Source organism: Caloenas nicobarica, chromosome 11, assembly GCF_036013445.1.
Source record: "Caloenas nicobarica isolate bCalNic1 chromosome 11, bCalNic1.hap1, whole genome shotgun sequence".
Lineage (NCBI taxonomy): Eukaryota > Metazoa > Chordata > Aves > Columbiformes > Columbidae > Caloenas > Caloenas nicobarica.
Window position 1 is genome coordinate 8342157 of NC_088255.1, and position 25202 is coordinate 8367358.

Here is a 25202-nt window from a genome sequence, read left to right on the forward strand (position 1 = left end):
TACACACCAGCCCTCCTTCACATATGGCAGTGGCCAACTAGCAACCATTTCGCAAATAGCTATCCCAAGATACTGAAAAGATGGAGAGATTAGGCAACACAGCAGAAAGGGAAACAGCCAACTTCATGCCAGATAACTCTAGGAGGGGAAAAAAGTGTGAAAACAAAAGCAATGTTTTTGAATAGAAAACTATTCCTAGTTTTCTGGCAAGCATTACTCATCAAGACATCAAACTTGCACACCTGAATGATGCAGTAGGACTCATCACATTCTTAACGTGCTGTGAACCAGGCAATTTCAATATCCTCGTAAGGTTCCTGCCTTTGAACTTTGAAAACTTTGAAATTAGGATTTTGTTCACAATGGTGACTCTGTAAAAATGCTAGGTTTTACTGCACTTGCTGTTTGCCTACCTTTTGAACTGCACTAAATTAACTGATGGAAGTTATTTTCATTTCCATCAGCATTGCACAGCTGATACCAGATGATAATGTGGGAAAGTGCCATGTTGTTTCATGTTTACTCTTATCATCATAGCCTATCTAGAAGGCAGCTAAGGACCACATCTTCAGTTGAACAAGGGCCTCAGAAAATATGTGAAATTGTAACCTCTGTGGCATTTTCTTAGAGTCTAGAATCTGTCTTATTGAGTGAGAATAAATGGGAGAAGATACAGGCCAACATGAGCATCTGGGACACAAATAAAATTCAAAGTGGAAGATGCTCGGATATTACAGTGAGAGCATGACACCAATAAAAAATGTGCATAGCAAAGCAGGGTGTAAAAATGTCTTAAGTCCTTATGCAATTAAAACAATGCTACATTGATACACTGACTAAGCAAACTTGGTTCAGTAGTGGGAAAAAAAGGAGAGATGTTGTAAGCAGGACTTTAGAGAGTCAGTCTTATGAACATAAGCATATGAAAGACACAGTAGCTTTTATTTTAATCCATTTATTCCAAGTAGCTAAAGCCAGTCTTTCAGCTTCTATGCATACACAAACGGGTTTATGGTTTTGTTAGAAACTTACACAAACTTATTTAGAAGTACGTGAGACTTGGTAAACTATTCTATTTTCTTTTTTATTAAGGATGAGTTTACTTAACTGACTGAGTGCAGACTGCTTGCTAAAACATTGCTTTTAAGCTAGTTACAGATTCCATTGTTGTAAGCTGAAAGCGTAGTACCTGTTGCACCCATCACATTTTTCCCCCCAAATCCAATGTGAGTGTACAGGCTATTGATAAATGTGTTGACTTGGGAGAGATCTGTCTGGTCTGTTCATTTAGATGATGAGGTAACCGTGGGGAAGTTCTATGCCACCTTCCTGATACAGGACTACTTTAGGAAATTCAAGAAACGCAAAGAACAAGGACTGGTGGGGAAATATCCTGCGAAGAATACCACGATTGCTCTGCAGGTGATTTTGTTTTTACATTTTTAACTAACCATTTTGTGAGCTTACTTGAAATAGCAGGTAGATGAATATTGATGATTGTGCAGTGCTGCAAGGATTTTATTTGGCCCTTATTCATCAGAAAAGTAAAACGTAATCCTGCTATTCTGTCTATAACAAGGTAAGTGCAAAAAGTTGTTCTCTGGGGATTACTCGAACAGTAGCAACTGTTACAAAATTTCTTAGCAAGTTTAATTGATACATCACAGTCTAAGGTTGCTGATGTAAATTCAGATAAATGAAGTTCTGAGCTATTTTTCTGTCCCTTGTTTTGCTTTAACTGTTTAATTTCTTGTGTTCCTACAATGCTGTAAGCCAGTTCTCAGAAAACTTCCTAATATGCATTACCTTATAGTAAAGAGGTTTTTGTATGGTAGCATTTTTCTTCTTAATTCTCTTTATTATTTTTATTTTCCATTTATGATTACTTGTGAAATACTTTCCTATCGCTATTTTTAAATATTAGCAAGTTTTCTACTTTACATTAATCAATTTCTTTTATAGAAAGCAATATGAGCATGCTACATTAATGTCATAAACTTCTGTCTTTTAACACAAGCTATCAAATGGAAACCAGGACAACAGATTTGGCCACCTATCTCTCAGCCGGCCTGCAGCAAGCAGTCCATAGAGTATATGTGATCTAAAGAGTATATTCTGAACATTTCTCTCCATTGATACCCTTTGTATTATGAACTTTGAAACAGGCAAATGGAAGGCTGTCCTCAAATAATTCCAGACATCATACACTGCACCATTTCTGTTGGATTGGGTCTTTCTGAATTTCAGCTGATGCTGAATAGATTCATACAAACTACAAAGATATTTAATGTTTCTGATAGCTCTTCATGCTGATGCTAAGATTTAGCAATATGTTGTGAAAATCCCTTTCTAAAAGGGAAGGAATGTGTTAGCATGATTCAGATACTGTTTTGTTTGTTAGAACTCCGTCCGGTTTGTACTTTGATCTAGCAGAATGGTCTTTGCTGTCTTAAGTGGGTAATCTCTGTTAAAGAATTCTATATAAGCAATTTCTAACCAACTTCTTTAAGAAGCAGTGTACGCAATAATTCAATAAGCTAAGGCAGTCTATTCCCTAACATTTGTTTCATTCCTGTTTCCTAAGCGTGTCCCTGCAGGCAGCTCTGACACACATTCTGTTCCCAGTCACCGTAAGCGTAAGAGGTGCAACAGGCAGAGAAAGATTCATCATGAATCTTGCTATTGATGTGTGAGCACATGGCTTGCCAGGACAGTGGGAACTACATTTGCATATCATGAGAGAATTGAAAATTATAGGGAATGGACAAGATAAAAAGACTGGGAAGGGTTGAGAGGAAAGTGAAAGACACAGGGTTTTTAGGACTGAGTTTGCAGACTTCTTCATTTCAGAAGCATTTGAGCATAAGGAGCTCGAAGTGAGTTTTAAGCCACAGTATTACAGTTTTCAACTTGCGTTTTCAAAGTTGCACACATAATATAGAAACAAACACTGAGTTTCCAAATGTGAGTGTGCTCTGTTGTTTATTATCTGATCGTGCTTCTTGTTCAGTTTCCAAGGTGAAACTGGAAAGAATTACCTCTTCCTCTATCTTTAGACAAATATTTTTCAATTTAGAACAGTGGAAAAAAATGTCCATGAATCTCTGCTAGTGATCTAGAAAATTTTGATCTGTGAAAGGCTTGTAACTATGAAGCTGTTACTTAGTTCTTGGAGAGCTAATAGCAGCTATTTTTCCATTTGTTCTCTCAAATACTCCAAGTAAACTCTTAAGTTTGCAGATCTGTCTGGTAAACAATATACTAAGAAAGGCAGAAACGTGCAATTTCACTCTGTCTCTCATCCAGTTTCTTAGGGAAATTGTGATTACTGTTATGTCAATATGCACCACACTTCCACTGTAAACACTAAAGGAAGTTCATATAGCAATCACAGTGGACTTATATCTTTATTACCCAGTTAATCCAGATGAATTTACTGTTTATTTATATATCTCCATGTAAACTGATTATACAAGTGGTGCATAGAGTATTGCAGCACCTGACTTTGCTTACCGAGGTATGGATGGAACAGATTGCGAACAAAATAAAACCCACTAAATTAATCAGCCTTCTCTCTGGAGGGGAGAAATGTCTTCAGCTACACCTGAGTTCCTGTCACTGAAATCTGCCAGTAAATATGGGACCTTTATTTTTTATTCTAGGCTGTATTTACCTTCTCTTTTCATTGTTTTGAGAACTTTCTTTTTGAAATTAGAAACTTCCTGTAACCAAGGCAGAGGTGTGACTTCAGCAGCAGCTTTTCTTTAGTTTCGCTTTAAACTAGCTAAGATTTCACAGGATCTAGTAATCATGATAATACCATTGCAAACAGCTTCTGCTTTCTGCGCTGCTAGAAGAGATGAGAGCAGCAGAAGCTGGGCTAAGTCTGTCTTTAGTTTTTCAAGCTCTGTTGTTCAGAACCTTCATATACTAGGAATTGCTTGCCTAAGGGTTAATTGTTTGCTTATTTAAATAAAATGACAAAAATACTTTAATGAGGCTACAATAAGAAAAAAGCTTTCCAGCCATCCATTTCTTCTATTTGTAAAGAACCAGACCAACCATATTTTCAAATTCTCGTCAACATCTCACCCTATGGCAGATCAATTGTCATGTTGCAAAATCCTTAAGCAAACCAGCAGATATAGATCAATGTCACTTGTTCCAGTTTGTGTCACAAGTTGTATGAGCAATAAATGCTCTTGTACTTTTGCTGACGTCTTTAACTTTCTCTTGGGGTAGTTGGAGTTACCTGCAGAACTAGCTAATTAGTTAAGAACATGCTTCCTAAGAATCTTGTAAAGCCTGCAATTGCATTCTCTAGCCTGGCTTTCCTTATCTCCTGTCTCCTGCAAGAAAGGGAGAAAACAACATGTTATCAAGCTTTACAATCCATCCCTAACTATCGAGTGAAGCAAGAGATGAGTTACAGTTTTATAACCTTGCTGGTTCCTAGAGTTGGCCATGTCACTCTTTGCCTGGCTTCAGGGAGCAAACATCCACTTGGAGAGACAAGGTATCTGTTCCTTGTGGCAAAAGCCCTTCTGTGTTTTAATTATTGGGACAACTGTTGAGGCAAGAAGTTAATGCATGTTGCCATTTTCCCTGTTTTATGAGAATGTAGCAGATCTTTTTCAACATAGCTCACTCTTCTTTGCCTTCCTTTATTCCTCATGATCACAGTGGTATTACGGTTCGTTTGTTTGGGTTTTTTTGTTGTTGTTTTTTGTGTTTGTTTGTTTCTTTGGGTTTTTTTCAGGGTTTTTGTTGTTGTTTTGTTTTTATGATAGTTTTGTTTAGTACTTTTGAAGATACAGAAGGGAAAACCACCTAACTGTCAAATGGCCAAAGGCACTGCTTCTTTCAAGAGTTATGCCTACCTTTTTTTTTTCTTTCTTTTTTTTTCTTTCTTCTTTTTTTTTTTTTTAAACTAGTCCTTTGGTTAAGTTCTAGGATAGTAAGTTGGATCCCTTGCTTTTAGCAACTGTTTACAACATTACTTCTCATGCTGCTGTTTCCGGTGGAATGACTTCTGTTAACATAGGCAGAAAAATGATGTGCAATAAGAACTTTGACATGGAAGACAAAAGGTTTTGTAGAACTGCCAAGCAAAATCTTCATATTACAACTAGAATTCAAGGTCATAAAAAGTAATGGTTGCAGCAAGAAAAGCACTTCCAAAAAAACTAGTATAAAAGATAAGAAGTCATCTACACCATCTTCAGTTACTTGAAGAGAATTGTGTAACACAGGACGAAATTCTGTGAGCTCAGGAAAGTCCAATGAGGTTTTCTGGTGGCCTCCGTTAGTCTTGTTAATAAGTCCTGTTTCAACAAGTGTGAGAATAAATCTTCCCTCGGAAACCACATTATTTAGCTCAAGATTCAATCTGTGGAGCTAGGAAGGCAGACTGACTGAGTGTGTGTAAAAATACTGTTCTTAGAAGATGTTACCTTTAGAGAGACACAAAAATGATTTAATTTCAAGGTTAAGTAAAAAGATACACTTTTTTGTTAGGTCAAGAAGTTTTGGCAGTAGATGTAGTAACTAAAATTGGTGGCACCTTTGTTTTACCCTTCTCCCGAATGTCTTTTCTGTTATTCACAATTCACTAGATGAAAACATTATATGCATGAAGTTATATTGGCATCAAAATGTTTTTCCAGCAATTTACAGCCAAACTACTACAGCAAAATTTACTTTATCAAGCTTCTTACCCCACTTGAACCAGTTATTAATGTATATTTTTCAATTAAATCCTCCTAAATTTCAAGAAACTTTTTGTCATCCTTTGACTTTTGAAGAACACAAGGAATGTACTTTTTTCCTACTTTTGAAGAATATTTTGTTATGTATAGTCACATAATTACTGAAAAGCAGTTTTGAGTTAGGGGAGGTTCAGTGGCTTGAGGAAACAGTTACTACGGTTCTTAGGCTTTCTGATTTAACTGTTTTACTTAACCCTGCTTTCTTACATACACACCTATTGCATCCTTAATTACTTCTAATTAAAGTTACAATGCTAACACTCTCCAATTTGATTTCAGATAATGTTTGAAAAAATTGACCTGTTGCTTTAGGTTCTTCCTTTACTATATTGCTCTATAAAACAAAACAAAAATAATCACCTCTTGCAGTATGCATTAACTACCTAACCCTGATGATATTTATGTATCTGACATTGGTGATAAAGATGTGCAGAAACAGGGAGTTACACTAAGGGAATAGTCTTGGCTGCTGCTGTTCTGATGTCAAACATGTCAAGAGATGCAAAACATCAAGAAAAAAAACCAATGAGAAAATAAGGTGTGTTTTTTCCCCTCCAAGATTCTTAGAGTTTTATAGGTCCTGGGAAGTTACCCTGCCTTTCTGCCAACAGCATCAAAGCAGTTTTTTAAAGGAGTTGCGTTTGATTCTGCTTTTGCTTTGAAATGTGCTGCACTTTTCATGGAGTGCTGTTAAAACTGCTGCCTCTGTCCTTTTGAAACTGTTAAGTAAGAGGATGTTATAATTGATTTTGATCAGTGGCAAATATTTAACAAGACTGAATAAATTTGAAATTGGTACTGAATTTTCTAATAGGAAGACTTAGAGCTTTAAAAAGACATTCTCCCAGGGTGGTGATACTTGGTCCTTAATTTGATAAAAAATTTCATAGAAATGCCTCTTTCACTGTGCAGATGGCTCTTTCACAGTGTAATGGTAGTGTACCAAGCTAAACTAGAGAAAGGAAAGGAAAACTGATAGTGATGGGTGGGCAGACATTTACTTCTGTGAGTGATTTTATTCAGCTGTGTCCAGCATTTGATCAGACTGTTCCGGGTGCTGTAGTGGGAGGAGTGGCTGTGTCTGCCCTTCAGGGCACAGTGCAGAAGCTGTAAAATCAGCAGCTTCTGAATTAACACTAGGATAAGTACAGAATACTCTTTTTTTTTTTTTTGGTCATTATGAGTTCAGGAATTTTAACACTGAAAATCTCATCCTTTGCCTGAATTTTATTTGGTTGCATGAGACCAAAACTTGGGTACTGTGTCAAGAGGATGTCGCTGGCAGCCCCCTCACCACTTTGGGGCCAGAACCTTGACCCAACTGGAATAAAGAAAACAGCTGCTTCTGATACTGGGTTTAAGAAATGTTGGGGAGGGACAAGAAACAATTAAGTTTGGGCTGAGTTAGGACATGAGAAGAGAGCTCCCTGCAAAACTGGATTTGCCTTGTGAATGCCAGAGGATGCAGCAGGCAGGAATTCCCCTTCTTACTCCACAGTAATTGCATTCAGGGTGATTTTTATTCTGTATAGCTCAGTTTTTCCTCCAGGATGCAGTGTTTGCTGTTAGCCTAACCCAGGCTGCGGTTTGGGTATGCATATTCAGAGAAGAGGAAGAACTGCAGAAAGTGAAGTGGGTCTTGAGAGATTATCTGCCCAGGCTATTCAGGAAAGTCTTTTTGCTGTAGAGTTTCAAATTCCTCCTCACTTGGAAGAGGACACTTCAAATTATAACCAACAGCAGTTTGTCTAAACTTGCATATTGTCACCACAAACATCTTCAGAAATGAAATAACAATTTTCCTTGGAATTAGAACGATCTGTCTTCTGTAGACACATGTTTTTCAGACCTTATGAAGAGAAGCAAAGCAAGTGATTCTGAACTGATAGCTGACCAGTTCATGTTAGCTGCTACTGTCAGTTTTGTGGTGTCATATATGCCCCTAGGACATGAGAAAAAAAATTCCTTAGGGCTCACAATGCCTTTTGTATGCTATTGACTGATACTTCAGTGGTGGGAACAAATATATTTTCTGAGTAAAATCAGGACGAAACTGTATTTGTAGCAGTAGTTTAAGAGATGTCTTTCTATACTGATGGAAATTTGTATTGAGCCAAACAGTAGTCACATTGCTAGTAAAATAAATGTTAAGTGAAGCATGAACAAGTTTAATTACTTTTCTCTAATACTTAGAGTGAATCGATTAATTCTACACTATTTTTCATAGGGAAAATACTTACTGTAAACTAGAAAACATTTGCATCTATATTTCACATTTAATTACATGTAACCCTCTTTGTTATTACATAGAAATAAAATATTTTCCTTCACATCACAAGCAGGAAAAACCTATTAAGCTGAACTTGATTTTGGGAACACGTTTCAGATTAAACTAATTGTGCTTTTTTTCTCTCTGCAAATTTTCTAAGTCCTATCAACTTTGCAGTAAACAGTAAAAGAAAACAGAAAAAAACCCAGACCCTCTAGTGAGCATCAGCTGAGTGGTTAGTATGTTATCAGGTTCAATTTAATTGTGCTTCCATGTTCATGTTGTGTTCACAGAAGGGCTTAGCTTGAAGGGAGTCTGGGTTTGACAGAGCACGGGGCTTTTGTGTAGTTGTAGAGCAGCACTCGGCTTCGGCGTTAGGAGACGGGCTCTGAGAAGATGCACAACACTGGGGAATCACGGCTTGACTACTATGTCTCTTATGTTCACTGCTATAGCGTAGGTCAATTCAGCTATTTTTCTGCATGCCTGTTTTCTTATTTCAGTAGTTCTTGCGTTGTATTCCGTTCATATTGACCTCAGTTTATTTTTATGTTAAAATGTTAATGTAGCTTTGGGGTTTCTTGTTCTTTTTGGTTTTCTTTGCAATTAAATAAGCAGGTAGTAAAAACATGTTAATTATATATAAATGTAATGGTTTATATGAACATTTTCAGCGTCACAGGCTTTCAGGATTCTGCAGCACTGAAGACCTAAGTATTTAGACTCCGTGTTTATGCTTTATTTCAGATCCAGTGAGTTTGTAAAGCAATATACTTAACTATCCATCATTCTTCTAAAATCTGTGAAGCAAAACTTACAAGTGTCTCTGCCATTTCCTAGTATCACTATAAGATGCCTCAAAAGAGGGAGCATAGTGTATTTTACATTATTAGAAATAGTGTACGTGATAGTGATTATTTAAATAAGGGTATTGTGCTTGCACTTCTTAAATTAAGCTTAAACTGCATCTATATGTAGGTTGCACCATACCACAAAATGGATGTGGGCTGAGTTTAGATATAGGGAAAATTATATTTTTGTAGTTCCAGTATTTAAAAGCATTTAAATGTTTTTCTAGAAGTCATGACTCTGGAGTCTTACATTATACACAAAGTTCTTAATATAAGACGTACATCTAAAATGGTATTACTGTTTTTTGCATACTATAGATGTGGAAAATTAAATTAAAATCTGTTTGGCATTTGTTAAAAGTAACCTTTTTAAAATGTTTAACTGTCAAATATTTTCATGTTTAACTTTTAAATGTTTTGATATTTTGGCATGAGGTGCTTTTCAAGCATCTTTAAGCTTCTTTCTCTAAATGACCAATTCAGAAATACAGTTATTAGTCATATGACATTTTTTCTCACCGAGGGACTCCTGCAGCTCTGTTATTTTAGCATTTAAAAGCCCATGTGTGTCATCTCAGTGCTGTGTCAGAGACAGGGGCATCATTAATTGTCTCTTGAGATGCTATTTAGGACACAGCACTGGTGTATTAGTGCCTTGTGCCATCTTGAAAACATTGCAGGTGCCATTATGCCTCATAAAGCACAGCTGCACAGAATTATCATGTTAATTTGAAGTCATCTTGTGCATTTACAGGAAAGCCTATTTAAAGACATACTTGAGTTTATTATGTAATTATGTTGTTCAGTGCATAATGTGTCACTGGTTTGGTAACTAACCATTAGACTGACACGTCTCATCTTTCTTATGCCTACAAGGAAAAAATTAAGCAAGGGAAGGCATCAAAATATCTGAATAAGAAATAACTTATTTTGCAAACTTCTAGTGAAATCTCAAGGACAGAATTAGAGGCAATCAAACAGTAGCATTAATCTCTTTTCTTCCTCTACTTCCAAGAAAAAACAACAAAATAGAAAAACCTGAGTAGAAACAACAGATGTTCTCTTGCAGAACAGCATGAATAATTCAGTGATGCAGTTTTGATTAATGTTATCCCTATAGAACAGGTGCCTAAATATCTCTTGCGTGTTTTATCTGTTCATTAGACCTTTTCATCTTCTACTGTCTTTGACAAAAACAAAATATGCTAAAAGGTACAGGGTAAATGGACATAAATATTAATACCCATGTGAGAGAAAAAAGTATTTTTTTCAGTTACAGTCACATTAGGCAAAGACATTGGTATACAGATAATGATAATACTCTGTATCGGATAGTTAGAGATGAACAGAACTGAACAACTTTGTGTTCTGCAATATACTGGGATTATTAAACACATTTTCTTAGACATGTGATCCACCTAACTGATTTAACAGCCTTGTGAACCAGGCAGGTTTTCAGTCTGGTGAGCCGAGATGGATATATGGTGGCAGAACTGGCCCCTTGTTTCTTGAAATGCTGTGACTTGTATTTTGGTCCACAAAAAATAGGAAATAAATCAAATTTTATTATTTGCATTTCTACTTAGGGAAAAAATTTAGAAGTGTTTTTTTCTGCTGAGATGCCATAAAATAGTCCTGAAGCTTCCTATAAGGAAAGGTGAGAATTCTGTGGCCATGTGAAAATCTTCAGGAACTAAGAATCTGCCATAAGAAAGTAGTATATAAGGGAAACCAGAAAGAGCATGACCCTCGCGGTCATCTTTACCAACCGAAGGAAATGTTATGGAAGTTCTTATATCAATCTTTAGTGTCTACTTGTTCAGTTTGGGGAAAGTAAAGGGGATTTAGCTGTGATTTCCTTTCCTCTGCAGCTCTGAGAAGGAATGCTTAAAACTGGGAGGAAGTAGTTCTGTATAACACTCAAATTTGACCTTTTTTTTGAAAGTCATTATAGCATGATGTTTCAGGAATGTGACTAGTCTTGAGTCATTATATCTTATAACAACAAAAGGTCATATAAAGTTCTATTAATATTTAGGGAAATAATTGCCTCCTAAGAACGTCAACAGTTGTAGTGAAAAGAAACAAGCACACCTCCGGCAAATGGAGACAAATCGCTATCAAGGCTCTGTTTTTGAAATGTCATGCTTCTTTTCTGAGAGACAAAATAATCTCATATTTGAATGTAGTAGTTTTTCAGACTTCACAGATGGAGGACAATGTATGCTCCTTGCCCTCTTATGCATTATGATGTCTCTCGGGTTCTTGCTGGGTAGATGAAAATGGGCAACCTTCTGTAGGGAAAAGAAGGAAAACCCGTCTTCTCTGTAAACCAATGGAGAGATGTGGGGAAGGTTCGTTTGATTTTTGTGTGTGTTCTTTTATTTAAGAGATACTTGATTTGGTTCAGAAGTGCTTGAAGGTAAAGTGAAATGTTTTGTCAATCCATGCTACTTCTACGATCTTCAGAGAAGACATTAAATGTGCTTCAGTGGAGGGATTTCACTACTGACATATAAGTACCAATTCCTGCCTTTTCACATCAGCCCCACTCCGGTGGTAGCTGACTGATCTAACAAAGGATTGTCTTATCAGTAAGAGCTCAGCCTGAGAACTTGTCTCACTCTACAGTGCTCTCCTGTCATAAAAATAGTTCTTATAATACTTCTAGATTATACCAGGTAAAATGAAGCAGTACATGGGAGTAGTCATTTTAATGTCAGAATTCATACCGTTGTTGTAGGTAGTTCTGTTAGAGCAGATAAACTGAGGAATATTTTAATTCTGCAGGCAAATGTTGCTTCTAGAACCTGTGGTTTCTATACTGGCTGTCAGTGAATAAAGCTGATCTGTTTAGTTTAACTTATACTTTATACATGGTGATCCAGGTTTTAGTCTTCTGCTGTTGAGGTTGTCATTGCAAGAGGTCTGTTACACAAAAATGAGTATTACTGAAGAGAGATGAGATGATAAAAGCTACCTGCTTTCTCTTGAGTAAAAAAGGAGGAATTCACAAAGAAGTAAACCAGAAGTCGGTTGGAAATGCAATCAAAATGAAATTACTATTGAATATGCTGCTGCCAAACGTGGTTTTTCTCAGCTTTTAGGCATGTATTTGTGGGACTTTGTCACAATTTGGCAGACAGTAGTTTTTGCCAGGGTTATAATTTATAACACTGCTGTCTGAGAGTGTTGTGTTCACAGAAGGGCTTAGCTTGAAGGGAGTCTGGGTTTGACAGAGCACGGGGCTTTTGTGTAGTTGTAGAGCAGCTCTCGGCTTCGATGTTAGGAGACAGGCTCTGAGAAGATGTACAACACTGGGGAATCACGGCTTGACTACTATGTCTCTTATGTTCACTGCTATAGCGTAGGTCAATTCAGCTATTTTTCTGCATGCCTGTTTTCTTATTTCAGTAGTTCTTGCATTGTATTCTGTTCATATTGACCTCAGTTTATTTTTATGTTAAAGTGTCAGCGTAGCTTCGGGGTTTTTCCTTTTTTGTTTTCTTTGCAATTAAATAAGCAGGTAGTGAGTGTGAAATGCAAGTGACTATTCTGACTAATGACTGAAGAACCAAAATAGAATAGTAATCCTCTGCTAAAAAACTATTGCCTTTGTCTCTGCTAAATAAATAGAAGCCTTTGTTCTTCTCAAAATCTGTACCTTAAAGGGTTAATTTTACTTCCCATTAGCACCTTACAAAATGATGACTTTAGCAACCTTGCTAAAGTCTTGACTAGGCAATTAGCATAAAAAGTGGGAGAAAGCACAACGTACTCATTAAATGTATATTGTATATTAACTCACTAGTAAAGGATTTTTAGAGCCTTGTTCAATTATAGCATAACTCTCAAAGTTCATCCCTGAGGAAGAAACTATAATTGCCAAATACATGCAGCTAATATGATTAGTCAGGCACCGTTTTCAGGAAGTAAAATAGTGGTATGAATGAAACCTGAAAAGGAGCCTAGTGTAAATCTACCCCATTAGGTACAAAGCTTTTTGTTTCATCTCTTTCTAGGTTCTGATTTCCCACATTGCATAAATTCCATTTTGCTCCCCAGCAAACCAACTATTTCTATTTTGAGCTGAAACCTGACTGCGATGCTGTGGTGTGCTCCAGGGGATGTGTGTGATAGGCATCATGAGTGGGACCAAACCGTGTTTGGTGCCCTCCAAGGTCCTTCAGCTTCTTCTGGAGGTGTGAAACACACAAAATGCATGCCACCCCAGGGCAAGAAACACACAACATCATGCCATGGAGTTATGGCTCTGATGGGCTGGGACAGCCCTCATCTACATCAAAAAATGCAGAAAAATAATAAATCAGGCTTTTAGACCATAGTCAAGGATTGAGCCAAGTGCTGTGCATGCTTATGAGTAGCGTGAGTGTAGTGTTAGTAAAGGGCTAAAGAAAGAAATCTTTGATTTCTTGTGAACCTAAGATTTAAAAAAGAGTTGGCAAGACTACGATTGTGTTTTTTGCTTCAGATCATGACAGACGGTTAAAACAGGAAAAAATATCTCCTTTTTGAAGTAAGGCCTATACAAAAGCATGGAATTCTTGGCCCTGAGTATGATCTCTGTTTCCTCTCTGATGTGCGGGTCTGTCCTTGGCAGTTTCAGCATTATCCCTTTTCCTACATGTTGCTGCAGAAGCAGGCTTGAGAGAAATATGAACTGATATACGCTGACGTCTGTGCTCCTGTAGCTAGATGGTTTTTGGTCCTAAACTAAAGCTTTAAATCAAATATCGGCATATCACAGTGCAGTGCAGATGAGCTGGAATTATTTCACTGCTTTCTTTTCCATCTGAGCTCTGCTAAAACTGCTGTTGCTATAACAAAGATCTCCTTGTGTTTCCTTTGTGGACACAGGCTGCAAACATGTTCTGAACATTAAATACACATCTCATTGAAATGCGTTTTATTATAATTCTTGCTGATTACTTATACTTTATTATAAGATGAATTTTATTTCCATAGGGCTCCACAGTCAGGATCTACACTGTCATAATACAGACATGATCACCTCAGCAGGGTTGTACTGAAATATAAGCCTTTTATTAAAAACAGCTAAAAAATGCTTAGTAGGATGCATCCTCCATAGGTGTCAGGATACAAAAATTTGTTAACTGTCCTTTAAAATAAATTTACACACCTGTAATCAAAGAACCAAAAAGAATTTGCATTCCTAATGTATTTTGATATTGTCATTGATTTAGGCAGGACTAAGGACACTTCATGATATTGGCCCTGAAATACGCCGAGCTATATCCTGTGACTTGCAAGATGATGAACCAGAGGAAAACAATCCAGAGGAGGAGGAAGATGTTTATAAAGTAATGTCAGAACACAGCTACGTGAATTGTTTTATCATGTAATACGAGATTAAAAAATTAACTTATCCCTGAATATGGAAGAAGAATAATAAATCCCCTCAAACCAGAGCAATATAAATATTTTATAAATAAGTCTATTTTATATGTGTCTATTAAAAAATTGTATTACTGGGACACTTGCATCTCTTCGTAAATTTAGGAAGCAGTTCCTGCAAGGTGATTCTCCTGCCCCTAATTCTATCTCAGTAATTCTTATTTTTTTCTTAAGCAAATCCTAAGAAAAAGTATGAACCTTCCCATCTCAAATTTTGATAATAGCAAGGTTAAACTGGAAGAGTCTTAACTTCTGCAGTGGCAGATAGGAAGAAGAGAATGTGATTCTCTGCAGCCAAAGCACAACAGACACAGAGCTGCGTATTTTAAAAAGAATGCCTGAAATTGCACAGAAGTCACCTAAATATAAATGCCATTTCCAGTTTCCTGTAAGGGATATCAATAAGAACCAGAGAGAAAAAAAAGTTTAGTGTTCCTCTTTTACACTAGAGATATTCAGTCTAATGGTGAACAAGTAAAGTTCGTATTATAATCAGAAGTGATCTGCAAACCATTTGTCAGCCAGCAAGAAAATGTAATTTTTCACAAGCATTTCAGAAGAAGCAAATGTAAAAGCATGCTTCTGCGGTAATTATGTCAGAAGCCCCATAGCTTGCTATTGTCCTTTGCAAAAAAATAGGATGTGGCACTGGAGACAGTGCTGCGGCTGCCATCAGTAGATGCATTTCTCTGCCAACCATCATTACCTCCTGTCTTCCCTAGACTGAGCTTCAGGACAGACTGCTGTCATCCAAGGCCCACACCTGCCTAGACAGGGAGGCTACATGACCTGGGTCAGGTGTAAAAGACAGCTGCATGTCATAGTCATAACCTGGCACTTCATTTTCTCTTTCACCATCCATTACACTCTTCAGGGCCGGTAAAAAGTTACTGCTCTTTCTTGTACCTCTGCAAGAAGGAAGAATGGGAGCACTGAAGGTTAATGTTACCTACCTGAGACATGCTTGCGAGCTGTTGCATGGCACTCCATCCTCTCTGAGTGACACCTGTTGCAAACCGATGCTCTGGGAGAATAGGAGAGAATTCCACCCAAGGGTTCCCAATGATCAAGCAGACACATCCCTTTCTGAGGAAGCTGGTGCATGTTCATGTATGGGAATCTAAGTTTCTCCTGCATAATAAAATATGGAGAAAGCTGGATGTCACATTCAGTTGTATGGAAAAAGAATAATGATCACAGCATAATGTTGATTTGTCTCTGAAATACAAATATTGTCACTGTCACATCTCTATTGCTTCAGGAGATCCCATCTGAAGCATTGTAAAATTAGAACAATCACAGATTATTTGAATTGCTACTTTGGATTGCATGTAGGAGAGAAAATTAAGTTATCACTGTCAAAATATGTTCTGTTAAGGTATCTGATGTAATTTTTTTTCTCTTCCCTTAAAACAGAGGAATGGTGCCCTCTTTGGCAACCACATTAACCATATTAGCCGTGACAGACGAGATTCATTTCAACAGATCAACACCACACACCGTCCCTTACATGTTCATCGGCCTTCAATTCCATCTGCAAGTGATACTGAGAAAAATATGTATCCTCAGGCAGGAAATTCAGTATACCACAATCACCATAATCACAACTCAGTAGGAAAGCACGTTCCAAACTCCACAAATGCCAATCTCAATAATGCAAACGTGTCCAAAGTTGCTCATGGAAAACACACGAATTTTGGAAATCGTGAGCATAGATCTGAAAACGGTTACCATTCTTACTCCAGAACGGATCGTGAGAAGCGTAGAAGGCCAAGCAGTAGGAGGTAAACTTACAAATATGTATTTGCTTTTAAATAAATTTTTATATTACAAATGCAGTATAAGAAAACTTATGCTACATAAAACTGATTTGTATATTTAGCTTCATTTCTGATGTATGAAACATACTTAAAATATAGCTCTCATGCATGGGAAATGTAAATAACTTTAATAAGGTTTGAAAGTAGTAGTTTTCTTTAAAGCGAAATTACTAGTCACAGCACAGACATTGTAATCACCAATGAATTTCTCTAAACTACCTGATTTTAAAATACCTTTCTCCTTATTTTCATGGCTTACCTGGTAGAACCCGCTACTATGAAACATATATTAGGTGAGTTGATATTGTTGGCGTAACTGAAAAGAACAAAGTAGTGATTTGGGGTTTTTTTTCTCCTTTTCCTTTTTCTCCTTTTCCTTTGTTGTACAGTACGATTTTCAAAAGTAACTGTATGACAATGCGTATGTTTAATAACCTAAGTGATGATTTCTAAGTCAAATTTTCCACTGCCTTTTCTAAAAGGATAAACTTGTGTTAAATTTCAGAATTATTTAAGCCCTTTTAAAAGTCCAGGCAGGCTTGTGCAGTTTCCAACAGACAAAGGATCATACATACCTGATGGTAGCCCTAGTTTAAAATTGGCTTGCAAAGACTGGAAAAACACTTTAGCTTTGATAAATATTAATATGTACTGTTCCACTTATAGGGGACCCAAAATCTTTCCTGGTCTTCTGTCTGAATATTTTCTAAGACAACTTTTAAAAATAGGATATATTGCAGTATTTGAAGTGCATTGCTAAATGTGCATTCAGTGGTAGTTGTTAGTGTCTAGATGTGCATACTTGTTTCAGGTTTTTCTACGAATACCTCAGTGAGTGCTCCTTCATATTTTGGCTATTTGGCAAACTTCAGACATTTGAGAGAGGCTATGTTTCTTCAAAGTACTCTGAGTTAATATTTTGTAAAAATGTCTTAAATGTATTTGACCTCATTGAGCTTCCCCATATTAATCATTTTCCTATTTGTAGCAGAAGGAAATAAAGGGAGGTCATCTTTAAGAAACAGATAAAATAGTCATGTTCTGAACTGCAGTCATACGCAATTTACTATTACACTGTATTCAGGTGACAGAAGAGCTGTTAATGCTTGTCTTTTTTTTTTTTGTCTTTCCCTGGAAGCACATTAAAAGAACTGTGTATAAAATACACAATAGATAATTTATAAAAATAAAATATTAAAAAATATAAGTGTTTACTACTTACAGATCTGACTCTGGTGATGTGCGTCGACCTACTATTTGCCGTGAAGAACGTGAAGTTCAAGACTATTGCAATGATGATCATTATTTGGGAGAACAGGACTATTTTAGTGGAGAAGAATATTATGAGGAAGACAGTATGTTGTCAGGAAGCAGGTGAGGATATTTGCTAAACTGGGAGAAATCTTTCAATAAATTAGGTACATATCTGTAAAGGCTTCACTAAGCACACTTATACTGAAAATTAAGCAAGTTAATACTCCACAACTGCTGGCAAGTGAAATGGTGAATAGGAATAGTGTGTGTACCAAAGAGCTTTTGTATTTGTCATCAGGTGCTGACTCCAGCAAAACCTCTGTACTAAATTCAAAGGAAAGCACAAAGTTCCTTTGAACTCAGTATAAACTGGAAAGTGCATAACCAAAAAAGCGTTTCATTTATAAATAAAATTTCAAGTACAGTGAAAGAAGGATCAGGCTCAGAGGAATTTTTAGAAATTGTTTTCTTCTTTTAATTTAACTTAGAAAGGTGAAACTGGTGAACTATGGACTGAGATCATAAAGTAGTACTAGCTGGACAAATAAAGACTTCCTTTTGAAAATTCTCATTTATACCTCTTTGTTAATAATCGTCCTATTGGCACCATTTTTTATCTCCTTAGTACAAACACTCAATACTTTCATAGTTGCCCTGGCCTTTATATGTTTGGAATGGATGTTTTTTAAGTGTTACTTATAAGTTTTATGGAACTGCTGCCAACTGAATTTTAGTCACCAGCTAGCATTTCTAGCAAATTTGTATTACTGCATAATGTCCAAATTTGTATCAATCTGAGGCTCCTTGCTCTATCTGGAGGGTTCTGGTTTTGTAACCTGGTTCCTCTCATTTTTATAACTCATTTCTGTTTTCTCTGGCCAAAACTTGGCATAGTATCCTAGTTAATTATAGTATTTCTGTTCAGTAGGGATTTTCCAAGTCCCAGTAGCGTTTTTTAACAACTCTTGCCTGACCCCACGATCTCGGCACTCAAATCTTAATTTCAGATTTGAGAAGAAAAGGCATTGATTTAATTTTGGTAAATTTAAAGTTTTCTCTGCAACTTTATTTCACAAATTTTCTTCAGAAATGGACAGAGGTGGGTTTTTCTAACTCTAGAACAGTGGCTCCCAAGCTAGCTTGAGGTACAGCATTACCAAATCAATTGGATTTGCGCACCGTGCCAATGGCTTCAGCAATATGGCTGGTCCTAACTTTGCATCGGGACCATTCCTGTACATAAATAACAAGTTTCCAGTTGTTCAGGCCATGACTGGATGCTGTTCTGGGAGGAAGTCCTGATCTTCCTGATTTAGTCTTTAAGATTGTTCCAGTGTTTTCTGAGTATCAACCTGTCATGGAACAGAATCTATGTTTGATGATACTGAAAGGCTTCCTATTAAAAAAAAAAATGCACCTTTTCCCCAAATATATCATAATTTTAAAAAATTCCATAATATTCACCTTCTCATCATGACGTAGAAAGACATATGCATTTACAAGATCGTAAGTAGACTGTGTCCTTACAAAAGCTGTGTTTCCCTTCCGCTGAATAAATTAATTTCTCAAAAATATCTTCCACATCTGTCAATATTTTTTTTTTGAAGTCCAGCCCAGAAGCAGAGGAATTTATTGCCATTTTATCGTAGATCCGTAAGTGCATATGCACAAGTGTCAGACATGCTTAATTCTCCTCCTTCTCCTCGTCCTATACTGTCTTTCTCTGACATCTGAATTCTGGCAAGATTGGCACCCTAATCTGCATCTTGTTGGTTTGCATAAAAGGCGAGATTTGCATGAAAGCTAAGTTTTGCAGAATTCTCAGGTCATTATATTTTTAATATGATAATTACAGTGAAATAACAAGATCCAATGTTCAACAAAAGAAGTGCCCAGAACGTAAAAGCCTTAATTCCATTCTCTGAGTTTCTGTACCCAAGGTTCACAAGAGAGCATGGCAGGAGTAGAACAGAGGGTTTTGGTGGGTTTTTTTAAGCAATGCACAGCTGGGGTCCTACATTTTAGCCTGTACTGGTAAGAATAACTTCATTAAAAATATAATTTGATACAAATTTCACCAGAGAACTTGCTATGTAACTATACTAGTACAAAGTGTATGCTTGCTATCTCAAAATCAGTTTGCATAGAGAAACTGGATTTTAAAATTGAGTCGTGTAACTATATCATGTAATGTTTGGGTATCTTGCTGGAGAAAGAGCAGATTTGAAAATCTGTGAGAAGAAATCTAATAGATCAATTTACAGAAACTCACTGAAATGTTTTCTTTATTGTATCTTAAATGCAGGCATGTATATGATTACCACTGTAGATACCACTGCCATGACTCAGATTTTGAGAGACCAAAAGGTTACCATCACCCACATGGTTTTTTTGAGGAAGATGATTCACAGATGTGTTATGATACAAAAAGATCTCCTAGGAGACGGCTGCTACCTCCAACACCAACACGTAAGTACATTAAGAACAATTTGTTTGCGAATCCAGAATTATTGAAATGTGTTCAGATACGTTCCGGTTTTAAAAGGCTTCTTATTAGCTTGGATTTTGAACGTGACGTTTCTTGGTTAATGTTGCTAGTGGATTATTGTGTATGGCAGAAATATCTATCCATCCTGAGTGACTGCTCAGAGAACCTATGGATCTGAGCTTACAAGTCAGTCTGTCTAATATCTCTTGCCTCACTCACCCAATAATATAAAAATAACAAATTTAATTGCCAGTTTTAATTTCATTTGATGAATGAAGAAAGAGCAAGGTAGAATGCAGCAGTGGGTTGCTTTGCAACTTTGCTCAGGAGTTCCAGTCCGCGTGGCCGTCGTTCCCAGCCCAGCTGTGCGGCGCTGCGCTGAGTCGCTGCCCAGCTCTCGGCACTGACTCAGCTGCTGGCGCTGCCCCGTCTCTTGTCGCTCCTGCTGCTGAATGACATTGTGATCAGTTCCATTTGCACCTTCACCTCTGGCTGTTTTATCAAACACTAGAGACTGAAGTAGTATAATTTTCAGAAAAAAAAGAGAGCCAAGAGGGAGCTTAGTGGTGCTTTGGTTTGGGGTTTTTTTCCTTACTTTTGAAGTGCTTTAGCTTTTTAACATGAGTTTCTCAAGTCCCTGTGAAAAATGAAAGTGTCATCCTGGGCTCAGCATCTTATTTCAGACTCATATTGGTACTTTATTCCACCATCTCAGGAATAATGCTTAATATTCTTTGTTTCTTCTGAGGGAGAAAATGTTTCCATTAGTGTTGTCAACTATTTTTTTACCTGTCTCTTCAATTTTCATTTATTCTCCTCCTTAGATCTTTCCCTCGGTTTCCCCTTATCACAAGCACAGTATTGCTTTATCTGCATTTCTAAAAGCTCTCACGCCTCTTATTTTGTAGTTTTGTTTTAATATGTTCCAGGCCATACTGAGAGATTAGCAGTGATAATCCTCTGGTGAAACCAGGCACAGACTCAAAGCTCTTGGATTTTGGTCTTTGACCTCTGACACTTCACAGAGAGGAAGCATTTGGGTTTGTGAGGTGTAAAATAAACCTTTTTCTAAGGCTAAAATAAAGACACTGGGTTGATGCACAAGAAACAAAACTCAGCTCCGTGCAACCCCATGGTGTCCCTAAAGTACTGTGACACACAGAGTGGTCAGTGCAGCCTGGGCTGTTACGTGGGTCTTTGGATGATGCCATGTAACCGGTGCCATCTGGACACGACAATGCAGGGTCATTTCTAGAAGAGTCTCCACATTTTGTCTGCTATAAGGTGGACTGGCTTTCTAGTGAAACCAGAGTTGTCTTTCATTCTGATGATGCTGGCAGCCAAAGTCACAGTCCATTTATCTGTGGAAGTGTGACTGTAAGGACCCCGCGGGTAGGGAAATGGGGTTTGGTCCTTTCCTGTCTCAGGCACCCTAAAGAAAATGCAGGTATAGATTTTAAAAATATAAGTGTTTCAGATAAAAGTGTTATGGGCTCATTATGCAATGCCTGAAGTACAGTTTCAGGCTGTTTAAAGCTACAGAAAGCCATAGTAAAGGGCAGCAGCGAAATACATTATTATATAACAAAGAAAAGATTCTTCAGCAATACCATCAGTGCTGAATCCTCACTTTTGGCACTCAGCTCCTTATGACAAGACTAGTAATGCTCGCTTCTACTTGGCTTTGTGACTTTAAGGGTTACAGATGGAAAAAAGCAGAAAGATGAGTCTTGCACTGTAGAGGGTAAATAGCTCAGATGACCGATAGTGAAGCGTACAGAGCTGCTGGCTCTCTTCCAGTGGCAGAAAGAAAAGGCATCAGACAAAGAGGAGACTGCAAAAGGAGACTTCTGTACATCTTTCTACAAGATTTTCTGATAGCAGAGGAATTTTGGGCCAAAGAACTAGATGGATACTTTGTTTATCCATTCCATACATTGCAGGAGAGCAACCATCTTCTAAAAATCCTCTGGAGTCTTCCCATGGAAGCGTTGCGAGGGCAGGGTTGAAGGTTTCCTCTGACTGCAGCCTTTGGGATTCGTTTAACTTTTCTGATAAAGTTTTTGTGACAGTATTAATCAGACATTTCTTTAGAGGAAGCATACACTTTTTCTCTCACGTACCAGAGACTAGGTAAATGTACTAGATAAGAGGTATTTGATACACCCTAGGATAAGAGTTCTGATGTAAGTTGTGTAAGGCTAATGTAGGAAGTCCTTTGACTTACACCAGCATAATGGCAGAAGAGCACAGTCAGAACTTATATTTTTAATGTTCAGGAACACTGAGAAATTTTAGAGGGTTGGTATCTCAGTAGATTTTAAAAGAAGCTCAAACCTTTTTTCTCTAACTAGTGTATGGGCTGTTTGGCCTGTGGAGGAAGCCTTGTTGTTTTACATAAAGAAAGAAAAAAGAAAAAAAAAATACATTGTACCAAACAGTTTTTGAAGCATCAGGATTCAGTGCAAGTTAATGTAGCATACAGTGCCTTGGCTGAGTACTGTAGTTAGTAAATTGAGCTCTGTGCCAAGCTTTCTGGAGGTTTTTATACCCAACTCATCACCACAGTATTTAAGCAACTTCTAGAAGTGCACTGAGAAATTATTAAGATGTTCTTTTGGATTCTTTCCTGAGGAGACACGGTTGCAAAGAAGTGTCTTGTTTTAGATGAGGGGAGTTTTTGGTTCGCTTTTTATTCATTTTGGTATTGGGACGTGTAGCATTTGTTAGGTTCAGGAGCTAAGGCTTACATTCCTGTATTTAGATTTACCATTGAGACAATGGAAAGAGACACAAAGTTTGCATTAGGTGGACTGAATCACCTCTTGGAGGTGCCTCCTTTAGTCCAATGGCTCTGTAAGGACTGTTAGTATCCAGCACTGTCTGGTGAAAACTATGAGGAATCCTAAGTCTATGGCACTTAACTCTTCAATTCTGTTCACAAAATCCTTTGTGTTAGGAAAAAAGACACCAAGAATAGTTTCAATTGAGCACAATTTTCTGTCATTGCTTTGTACAGTCAGGCTCTTTCCAGTTTTCCACTATGGTGCTCACATCTGTGAGGACATACCTGGATTCCAGCTGATGTTCAGCGTCCAGATTTTCTTCCCGCTGAAGCTAACACAGAGGAATGATACACATGCACTGCTTCCCGTTGTTCCCCAGGCTTTCACCAATATCTTGATGCAGTTTAGATTTCTATTTTTTCCTTTCTAGCATTTATATGAATAGTAACAGTAGAGACCATGGCTTATCATTGTCATGACAGAATAAACATCAGGAATTGACAACATGAGTCCACTTTGAATTGAATATGTTTTTTCACATTGCACGTTGCTTCCAAGGAACTAGGGATTTGGTATTTCCTTTGGGAAGTCTGGTTCATTAGAATGAGAAGGTTAAAACCATGAGGAAGAAAGAAACTATTTTTGTAACTATTTGCAGCAATTTACAGCAAAACTCCAAAGTTAAGTGTCTGAACCAGTCTGCTGCATAACACAAGCTTGCTTTGTGAAACAGCTGTTTCTAATTCTGTTGTGTTAGGCTGCTCCTATGGTTTCCATCTATGACTGCATTTATTTCTTTATCTTATAACCAGCCGCTTGCTTCTGTTAGCACAACTTATTTCTTACTGGGGGACATGTATTTGTGGGATAGCTGACTCACATTGGAATTCTGGAAATAATAGACTTTGAGAAAAAGGTTTTTTTATTTTCCTGATGAATTATGGTTTCCCTGTAGCAAATAGACGATCTTCCTTTAACTTCGAATGCCTCCGCCGACAAAGCAGTCAAGATGACATACCGCTCTCTCCTAATTTCCACCATCGCACCGCTTTGCCACTTCACTTAATGCAACAGCAGGTAAACATAAAATCTCATTTAACTAATAATGAATTACATCTTTCCAGGTTCTGTATTGTCCTTCTGCCTTTCACTGTTGTTTGAAGCAGTACTAGTGTATTACGTAGTTTGCCTGTGCACAACTTCTAGGCCAAGTGTAGCCTTGTAGTTGCTAGACACCAGGCTTCTCAAACACAGACCTACAAAACACGCAAATTGAGTAGTTTGCCCCTATGACTCTTTAAGTGTCCACAAAGAGTCAGAATGCCTTAAGGAGTTCTGAGAGGGACTGCATAATGTGGCAGCTGTCTATTAATCTTTGCCTATGCAGCTACTCAGCTCCATTTGTGAGAATTTGCAAGTACAACACACACTTTGGAAACTCAGTCCCCAGCCCTGACGTGGCCCTGAGAAGATGGCAGTTTCCACTGCCTGGAGACACCATCCAGGGTGATTGGAAAATGCTGACAGCTTCCTAGCCTGTCCCTACAGGACGGAAAGAATATTTCTGCACTTTGCTTTCTTTGTTTAATATATTATCTAGCAATTACTTTTATTTATTAGTGCTACTACCAAGATTTTGTGATCCAAATAATAACAGAAAAAATACCATTTTATCCTGTCGATTTGTCAGTTTCAGTCCTGTTCCTCCTTTACATGACTGTTATACATCAGAAAATGTTAACTTTGCATAACTGCTGCCTGAACAATTGGTTTGAACTAACTGCTGAAATGAGAAATGAGTATGACTGAGGTGTGTGAAATCACTAACTTCTCAATTTCTTCCCCTTACCAGGTCATGGCTGTCGCAGGTCTGGATTCCAGCAAAGCTCATAAACATTCACCAAGTCGTTCAACGCGTTCCTGGGCTACCCCACCTGCCACCCCTCCTAACAGGGACCGTACCCCGTATTACACACCTCTAATCCAGGTTGATAGGGCTGAATCTACAGAGCATATGAATGGTAGCCTGCCATCCTTACACAGGAGCTCGTGGTACACGGATGACCCTGATATTTCCTACCGAACATTTACACCAGCCAATTTAACTGTACCTAATGACTTTAGGCATAAACATAGTGACAAACAGAGGAGTGCAGACAGTTTGGTAGAAGCGGTAAGTATTACAGAAACCTCTGAAGTAGCCAAGAGTGTCTGTCTCTTCAGGTTTTTTTGTTCGCTCTAAAAAACATACCATTCAGTCCACATTATCTCTCTGAAAATGTAGTATTTTCGGTTTCAAAGCCCAAAACTGGTTTTAGGTAAAGACAGGGGAATTTATTCATAGTTGTCATGCAGTAAAGGATTTCTACGGAATCCAAACCTTAGCATTAGTGTGTCAGAGAACGGGAGAGATTTCAAAGAGCTTTGAAATTAAAGTTAAGTTTTCTAGATGAGGGTTTGTTACGAAGTGTCCTTCCACAATGGCTGATAGGGAAGAGATTATACATATGCATGTTCTCTCTGTTGTTTC

The 25202-nt window shown here is 37.5% G+C and overlaps 1 protein-coding gene across 2 annotated transcripts in view; it reads left to right on the forward strand.

Annotated features, from left to right (window-relative positions):
- The window catches only part of CACNA1D (calcium voltage-gated channel subunit alpha1 D), a 228271-nt gene that overhangs the window by 202029 nt on the left and 1040 nt on the right, over positions 1–25202 (forward strand). For both annotated transcript variants that reach the window (XM_065642847.1, XM_065642848.1), the window contains exons 41-48: positions 1292–1422; positions 14114–14230; positions 15741–16108; positions 16411–16437; positions 17369–17518; positions 19704–19867; positions 23628–23749; positions 24525–24845. In XM_065642847.1, the coding sequence (XP_065498919.1) occupies positions 1292–1422; positions 14114–14230; positions 15741–16108; positions 16411–16437; positions 17369–17518; positions 19704–19867; positions 23628–23749; positions 24525–24845 (1400 nt within the window). The remainder of the gene's footprint in view (positions 1–1291; positions 1423–14113; positions 14231–15740; positions 16109–16410; positions 16438–17368; positions 17519–19703; positions 19868–23627; positions 23750–24524; positions 24846–25202) is intronic.